Source organism: Mya arenaria, chromosome 6 (genome assembly GCF_026914265.1).
Source record: "Mya arenaria isolate MELC-2E11 chromosome 6, ASM2691426v1".
NCBI classification, from domain to species: Eukaryota; Metazoa; Mollusca; class Bivalvia; order Myida; family Myidae; genus Mya; species Mya arenaria.
This window is the reverse complement of record NC_069127.1, coordinates 49,981,065-49,990,204: the sequence shown is the minus strand read 5'-3', so window position 1 is coordinate 49,990,204 and position 9,140 is coordinate 49,981,065. Positions and strand designations below refer to the sequence as shown.

General features: G+C 33.1%; 1 protein-coding gene across 1 annotated transcript; it reads left to right on the top strand.

Moving 5' to 3' along the window:
- The first annotated feature begins 686 nt into the window (after nt 1–686).
- On the top strand, nt 687–6,848 carry LOC128239145 (uncharacterized). Its single transcript, XM_052955640.1, has 6 exons — nt 687–785; nt 2,075–2,276; nt 4,095–4,247; nt 5,044–5,212; nt 5,620–5,673; nt 5,928–6,848. The coding sequence occupies exons 2-6, from the start codon at nt 2,088–2,090 to the stop codon at nt 6,002–6,004; spliced, it is 642 nt and encodes a 213-aa protein (XP_052811600.1). The 5' UTR covers nt 687–785; nt 2,075–2,087; the 3' UTR covers nt 6,005–6,848.
- The last annotated feature ends 2,292 nt before the right edge of the window (nt 6,849–9,140 follow it).

The window sequence follows — 9,140 nt, the reverse complement described above, 5'->3', positions numbered from 1 at the left end:
TATTAAAAGTTAAGTTAAAGAGTGGAATTTTAGTTAATTTGATCACTGCTTATTGCCATTCTATATCACATACTTGAGTTTAACCTTTTATGCAATGCAGTTAATTATTAAAATAAATATATATTATTTGAAGAATTGATTATAGAAAATTGTCAGGAACTTCCTGTAAATATTGTAAGGAGCTTTGTGTTGCAAAATAATTAAACTGCCTTGTTTTGATAATATACAAGAAAGTACCAAACTTTAAGAATGCGATTGACTTTTGACGTCATTCCGGATTGGAAATATCGTGTGTTATTTAGTCCAGAACTACAAACAGTTCATTAAAAATGGAATTTATCGAAATGTATCACGATTGGGCCCTTTTCTGACGACCTGTTTCACTTCTAGTTCGGATTTGTAAACATGCCTCCTTCTCGATTGGTACGCGGTCTCAAAAGATACGTGTTCACACACCAAGCTGGACGTGATACAGGACGTCACAAAAACGTCTAATCATGATCCTTTATGTATACGTGAACACTTGCACACAACATCCACTATGTATTTCTTAAGTTGAAAATTTCTGTAAATAATGAAATTAACTATGCGGTTAACCGCTACATACCAGGTCCACCATATCAATCAAACTTAAACGATAGTAAACGTATCAACTTACGTTGGCCGATAAAAACCAACTGCAGATCATTTTCATACGGTACCAGAAGTTTCTGTATATAAAAAGGAACGATTATGCATCCCAAGACATAAACTATTTTAAAAGGGGCATTTAAAAGAATCAAAAGGTGAGCGAATAATCAACTTTATTTAAATTTAGCTATGTGTTTGTGATATTTTTAATAGCATCAGTTATTTAATGATAGTGACAGGTTATGACAAGCGTTTATGACTTACTTGTCAGCTGTTTTGTTCTTTAAAAGGACTCTTTGATGTTTTATAGGGTTAGACATAGAAAAACGTTCGTGTGACATGTGAACAAAATGCTGTTACAACGATAGAACATGATAGCTTTAATGTAAATAATCATATAAAATGTGACAGAAAATGTTATTTTATAATTATATTTTCGAAAGTAATTGTTGTTTTTGTTATTCAATTAAAATTAAAATTGAATTAATTAGGCTTTGATATATAACCGAAACTGTTCAAGTGAGTATTTGTCACTTACTGTTAAGTGTTTGTTATATAGACATTTTATTCATTGACTGCAAAAATCCGATGCTTATTGTTATTCTAGATATGATTGATTCTGACAAACGTTCGCATGCATGACTTCCAATGTCATGACTTTGTGTCTGTATTTCAGACAAAAATGCAATTGTATGTTTTGTAAATTTCAATAAAATCATTTTTACCACCTTAAGACAAAGTATTTTTGATGCAGTTTTTAATCAATAAAAGAACGAACAAACTATAACCTTCGATCATTTTTTAAGCCTAGAAGTTGTAGTAAAAATCCAATGATATAGTCCTAATTCGGTGAACATGTGGCATAAATAAACCCATAAAATTGACTGTTTAACCCTTTATATTAATGTGTTTTTTCCCCTTTTGACAATATTGTAATTCTATTTGATAAACGTGAACATTTGAATCGAATTAGCATTCTCGATCTTTGTTCTTGACATAAGTGGAACATAAGAAACTTGGATCTTCATTTTTTTTAAATGAAACTCTTATTCAAAATCAATACATTCACATTTATAATAAGCATAAAATTTGAGTGATAAACCTTTAACTACTTACTAAATAATACACTTATGAAAACTATTAATTACTGATAACAAAATTGTAGCTCTGTTTTAAATAGCTGAACACGCATACATATTAAATGATTGGTGAGTGCTAAAGGATTAACTGTGATCTTCTATCGTTTAACAAGGTAGAAATGCCGCGTTTTCTGCACCTTTCTTTCAAATTAAACTCGGTATCTTTCCCAAGAACCATTGTTTTCGACATTTATTCATCCTTTTTGATATATTAAAACATGTTTTAATTTTGGAATATCTTATTTGGGGGTAAGAGTGCATCTTTAACAATAATGTCATGATAAGATACACATTTTTTATTTCAGAAAATTAAACGTGATGGGATTCAAGTACCTTCTTGTCCTTGTGTTGCTGTTTGTTCTTCTGAACCCAACGGAATGTTGGTCGTTAAGAAAGAAGCTAAGGAAATTGAAGAAGAGTATTAAGAAGAGTGTGAACAAAGTTGGTTCTGGCATAAAGAATGCTGTCAAGAAAGTCGGTGGTGCGATAAAAAAGGCTGGATGTAAAGTGAGTGTTCTATTTTATAACTTTTATTTTTGTTCACACATATCTTTTATATATTTAGTTATGATATACATGCATACGTGTATATAGTATGTTTATTTCCTACTGTTTTCAAATGAACTATGCATTTCAAGTCTTTGATTTATTATATGATCGTGGCTTTCTGTCCGCCAATTCCGACCAGAGCATTTAAAATCAAGTGCAACATCTATAAACCCATTCGAAACTCCTCGGCCACTTTCTACGAAAACAACCTCGGATGTATGCCGATACATCAGTAGAAGTAGTTCGTAAAGTTTTGATATATATAAATAATTAAACGTTGTGTTTTAGCTTGTATTTGTAGATCTAAGTTTAAATTGATTGCCAGTGAAGTGTATTATTGCAAACATAACTAAGATTCCCAACAGTTAAGTCATTAAGTTTAACTGCTAACTTACTACGCGATCTACTTGCAGCGTAGTTAGAGTGTACCGTTTTCTGACATTGTAAACCGTCCATATACATCCGAGGCTGTTTTCGATAAAAATGGCCGAGGAGCTCCAAATGCTATTAACCGTCGATCGACTTCCTACATAAAAGTAAACAGACTGCAGTCAGCAGCGATTTGGCATATTCTTTTAGGGATGATTACGAACTACCAGTGAGGCAAGGCATCCATACATGCGCACTTTATATTGGTTTAACATATGCTGAATAATTCAAACGTTCCACAAGCACTGCAAGTATACAAACACTCGCATTTTAAGTGCCGAAAATTCACTGCTCGGAACCGCTTTTGAAGCGCTACAGATTAAGTGTCTCTCCGCAATAGTAGCATTTGTGATTATTGCCAAACCTATGTTTGAGGCTAGGTATCAAACAGTTTTATGACCGATCATACAAGCCAACCATATGTTCATACGTGAACATAAATACAAAATACATGACCACAAATAAATTGTAAGAGACATAACTTGTCCATGCATGTTTTTGTGTCTAGTTTTAATTTTCTATACTAAAAAGGGACGGGACTAAAGTTATGTGATTCTTCTTAAAGTAAACCATTAATCATTAAGATGCAAAAAATAAATGTTAATATCGATATTATGTTTGATTAATTGAAATTGATTAACCATTATTTTATTCTTGCATGGATTGCATTTCTTATAATAACACCAACACTATATAATATATTAAGGGGAGGTAATAAAACTAAATTTTACTATTATTATGTAGCAATTTTATTAACATAATGCCTATATATATAAAAGCTCTCAGTTATTCAAACTTAAAATTTGTGACTTTAATATGAAACTCTACCAGTAGCAATTGTTTGTATTAATGATGGATGGCGATTCTGAAATATTTAAAAAATAAAACTAATTCAGTCAATTATATGATGAGTGATTAGCGTTAGACAAATTAACATTTAATGTTGGAGTAACTGCTCATTGACAATTACCACATTACAGCGATATCGAAAAAAATGTTTTGTATGATATTTAATTTGATCAATCTTAAGGTTATAGATGTGCACAGCTTATTACACATAGCGGTAATATAACTAAATTCTCAGATGTTGAGGCGCTAATTGTACATACGTTTCAATGACATCTTCAAGGAGTATTTGAACATAAAGATACAAATGTCAAGCCCAAACATCTTTTTAAAATCTCCATAAAATATAATGTTGTAAACAAATATAAATTATTTCAGGCCTTTGTGAAGTTATTTAATCAAGTGTTTACTTTAACTGTCTCCAGTTTTATATTATCAGCCGAATAACATACCGTATAATGTCTTACGATTTGTTTCTAAAGAGTGCTGTAAATGATTCAGGTCCTGTTTGGTGTCGTCTGCCCTGCGGGCGTCGGGGCGGCTGGAACGGCTCTAGGCGCGGGTTCCGGCGGGACTGCTGGCCTTGTCGTTGGCGCCGCCGTCGTCCTCGGAGTCAAGGCCTGTCACGTGAGACAGGAGAAGTGCAAACGAAGTGTATGTATCTCCTATTATACTAGGCCATTTTAAAGGGACTCGAAAACAGATATAGGTTAGCAACAATGTTTTCAAATAGTGTTCAAATTAAATAAGTTGACTTGCTTTTATGATCAAACATTGAGATATCAACCGGCAGGTACTCATTATATAAAACCAGTTTTATAAAAGCAATCCCAAATCATTCAATTTGCAAGTTTTTTTGCATGATTTCGGCTTAAGCCAAGCTTTATCCTCCATGTTTCTACTGACTTCTCCCATGCGCTAAATCCGTGGTGTATTAATGAAAGATTTTTAGCATTGACACTGTACTGGTGTTTCTTGGTTCTTGTGGCTGCTGGTTTGTCTCCCTGTATTTCTATTTCATTTCATTCGCGTTTTTATCCGTTACATGCTTGGCCTAGAATCCATATTTGTATTGGTACTCCCGCTGTTTGTACAGATACTGTGTTTTATGCCTATACACTGGTCAAGGAATTCGCCTCTTTAGTTTACGTTTACGTTTTCTCGAGCATATATATCAATGATGGAAAAAAGATGTTTGTTTATAAAAAGTCAAAACTGTTGATGTGCTTTCGAATGTGTGTAAACATATAATATAGTATTATTAATTTTGAAGATGGAGCCTGTGCTGATTGTATCAACGTGCCTACTTGTAAAGTTAAAGTCACAATTGGCGTTGTCTTTGTAATCATGAACTGTTTTTGTACGTGAATTATATTTGGGTGTATGTCTTTACATTACGAGCTTCAAAGTAATTTCTTGCTTGTATGAAATGAGTATTCCTCTCGCACAGGTTGAAAACGGCGTGGCATTGCTTGCGTTCTCGGACGAATATAGAGACTACGATATGAATGATGACAAGCGTATCGAATATGAGGAGTTTGTATTCACCGTTATGAGGACAGTCGGATTATCAGAGCCAATGGAGCTAAGGGAACCGTTTAACTTCGCGGACGTCAATGGTAAGTTGCAACTTTGTCACAATAGGTACAGCTGGGGAGTTGGCATTGATAAAGATATATAATTTGAATTTATATCCGACTTTAAATAAAGATTCTTGTTGTGTTTCTCGATTTTGACATTTTACGTCAGTTAACCTTTTGCCGATCTCCTGTTTTAGTTAGTTTTCTGGTTTTCGTGTTTGAGATTTATAACCGCTTTGGTAGCGTGCGTCATCATCGTTTGTTCCGGCCAAAAACTAATGAGGGTCTCAACCCCTAAGTCCTATCGCTCTAGCTGAAACGTTGTTTTCCTCGATGAACGAAAGAAATAAGACGAAAGTTTAAGTTATTATTTCGTTGTATACCATAGATATGCACAATACTTTGCCAATACTATTTGATTTATTTATGCTTCGTCTGTCTTGCAGGGGACGGGGAACTTAACAGAAAGGAGTTTAATGGAGCGCCTTTCCTCTTTGCCCGTAAGTATAGGTTTTAATTCATACGAATATATTTACAAAAACTGCTGTTACTGTATTTGTATCTTACTGAATTACCTACATACGTTATCGTTAATATATCTTTCATTTTTCAAAAGAGCATAAGAGAACATGGACTTTCAATGTGAAAATACTGTCACATCGCTTTTAGTAAAAAATTTAAACATATATATATATATATATATATATATATATATTGTTATTTTATTCCAATGGTCTATCGTCTTTTTTTCCAGATGCAAACTACCACCAGTTTATAAAAGAGGACACGCCAGAAACTATCCCTTCTTTGGAAGTCAGCACTGCTGCATAATTATTAATTATACATATATGCATGTCTATTTATTATTTGCCTTCCAGGTCTGAGATTAATTTAACATCTCAAGTCATTTCCTGACAACCGTCATTTTATCCAAAATACTTTATTTTCAGTAATTTTAAGCAGTATCCATTCTTTAATGTACAAACCACTTGTATTTTGCTTTACAATTGACTTTGAAATATTTTGAAATCGGATAATTTTTAAGTTAAGAAATGTTTTAAGATGTGTTCTGCATACCATCCTTTACAATTGACTTTGAAATATTTTGAAATCGGATAATTTTTAAGTTAAGAAATGTTTTAAGATGTGTTCTGCATACCATCCGTGTTTTATTAAACTGATAAAACTGTTGTATAAAACTTAGGTGTTCTCGAAAAAGCTTAAGCGTTACAAGATTCAGAATCTTATTTTTCTTCATTAAGCCAAATCACTTGCATAACCTCCATTTTGCAAAACAAAAGAGGAGGTAAACGTGTTTATCTGTATTGTAATTTAAATTAATGGCCACTACAATACCATGGAAACCAAAGAGTCAAGACTAGTAGCCAAATATTTAATAAATAATAGGTCGAAAGGCAGAAGGCTAAGGCCTTAAACTCTATAATTTTTTGAGTAGAATAGTATATAATGCCTGCCAAACAAGTGAGCCTAGCATTGATCTGTTATAAAGAAGTTTTGATGAAAAAGTGTTTATTGGATAATATTTATTCAATGAATTTACTTCACTCAGATAGTTGACCTAAACAAAATTATTGGATGCTTTTACCCGTTTTGTACCTTTTTGAATGCCATTTTATTTGTTTTCTATTGTTTTGTTAAATAAAATTGAAACTGACTGGTGACTTTTATTTGGATATATTGAACGTTTATGATGAAAAGCTGTTTGCGCTTATCACCATCAACCAATTTTTATTCGCCGACAAGGGTAGGGGATTTAGTAAATGGTATACGTGTATGCGTCCAGAAAGTATGGTCGGCAGCATAATTTGAAAAGTCTTTGATATATTGCCTTTTGTTAATTTCCATGCATTTTTTGTCTGGAATATACTTATTTACTTCAAATTTCATATATAGATATATCCGAGTAGGAAAAGCGCGGTGCACAAGAACGACTTTTTTCGTCCGTAGCCTTACTTGTAAAATTAATGAGGTGTTGACTACTTATATAGATTGTTCACGTTGAGTAGGAGTGCAGAGCACAGGAACCGTATTTTTTAAGAATCGGAAGAAGTTAAATGCACAAGAACCGTAACTCAGGGTGCATTTTTGTTTTAGTTATTGTCCTTTGTTTATTTTCATATCTCGTTCTTATTTTGCATTATCTCTTATTACAAGTATCAAAACTAAAGTTTTACCCATCATCAACTAACAGCAGTATATATGTATTTATAAAAATGGTACTACCTGCAATAGCTGTGCGCGTTATATATCGATGACCACGGTCAACAGATCGTTTAGGTGCACATTTCTATTTAATTCATTTGCTTAAACTGCCATAATTGAAAGACAGCTTAAAAGTTAATATAAATCACCCTCAAGTCCAATGCCTTGGCGGTTTCCTTTTTGAAAAACCAAATACGGAAGTCCATCCATTAGTGGTGATCATTTAGCATACAGCCCCTTTCTGGGTAAGGATCGGACACCAATGGAACCAGACTTCTCACAAGAATAGATGGAAGCGGACATCCATGAAACCAGACTTGTACATACTGTAACGTGCGAGACCAACAATACCAACGGACCCCTTCAGGGAAAAGCAAGGTCGACCCTGAAGGGGTCCACTAGTCTTTATATACACTAAATTCTCTATCCACACGGAGCCCGGGCTTTGCTTATTTGCATATTACCAACCAAGTAAACATACGTACTATTAACGTACTTCCGTCTATAATGGAATTCTATACTATGAACGCGCATCCGCGTACCGTTACAATATATACGAAGAAAAACTGAGGTCTGGAAGTGCTTCAACATCTATGATTAATGATAGAATATAGTGTGCACCACCACAACGTATATGGTTTCATGCATTTTATCAATGTCACATATTCAGACAAGAAAGGCAATGCCTTATCTGGTAAACAAGATTTCATTAATCTTATGAAAAGTCCAAACGATGACAGGATAAAAATAAAGCAGTATTTTTTAATGTGATAATAAAACAAAGAAATAAAGAAATAAAGAATACTGTCAACTAGAAACACAACTTTAAGACTTCATGTTATGCCGGAGGCCTTTCGTTACCAATAAAAAATTGACTTGACTTGAATTGATTTTTCTGTATAGATTTGCATATATACCACGCAGTGCATCAACATCTCTGTTTGTTAACCCTTAACGCTTGATATATTTCGTGCCATTGTGGCCTGTCTAATTTCTGATGATGTATGATGTAGGTTAACTCCTTTGTATTTTTGTGAGAACAGATGAAGCGACAACGTATTACATCGCTTCTCCGAAAAAAAACTGCTAAAATACGAATCTTCATTGTATGCCAATTGCACTTCATTTAGTAGATGGATTATAATCATGTATTATTTCATTCTGCTTTCATTGGATTTATGAGGCATTTTTGGTTCAAGGAGTTGTAAATATGTGCCAGTTCACTGATTTTGGTTTATGAATCTAGCAAGCGTTTAACTGCAACATATACAACGAACTAGAAGTGTATACATCTGAAACGACAGTTGAATATTGCATGTTTGAAGGTCGAGAAATAAAATGAAAATGTTAAAGTGACACTCTTATTCAATTTCAATACATACACATGTATAACAAACATCAATTTTAACTGATAAAACCTTTAACTACTTACTAAATAATGCATTTATGGAAAATATTAATTACTGATAGCAAATTTGTAAACGTGTTTTTATAGCTGAAAACGCTAAAATATTAAATGATTGGTGAGTGCTTTAAGGTTTACTGTGGTCTTCTATTGTCCCATAAGGTCGAAATGCTGTGTTTTATGATCATTTCTTTCAAAATAAACTCGGTATCCTTCATAAGAACCACTGTTTTCGACATATATTCATCCTTTTCGGTAAGTTTAAACATTTGTATTAATTGTGGTAAAACTTATTTGATATAATGATTTAAGAGATTTGAGAGCAGTATCTCATTAGTC

What these genes read in the sequence shown, in the direction of transcription:
- LOC128239145 (XM_052955640.1), top strand. Translation starts at nt 2,088, where the DNA reads ATGGGATTCAAGTACCTTCTTGTCCTTGTGTTGCTGTTTGTTCTTCTG. An exon ending in TAAAAAAGGCTGGATGTAAA is followed by an intron (nt 2,277 to 4,094) that starts GTGAGTGTTCTA and finishes TAAATGATTCAG; the next exon opens with GTCCTGTTTGGTGTCGTCTG. An exon ending in AGCGCCTTTCCTCTTTGCCC is followed by an intron (nt 5,674 to 5,927) that starts GTAAGTATAGGT and finishes CTTTTTTTCCAG; the next exon opens with ATGCAAACTACCACCAGTTT.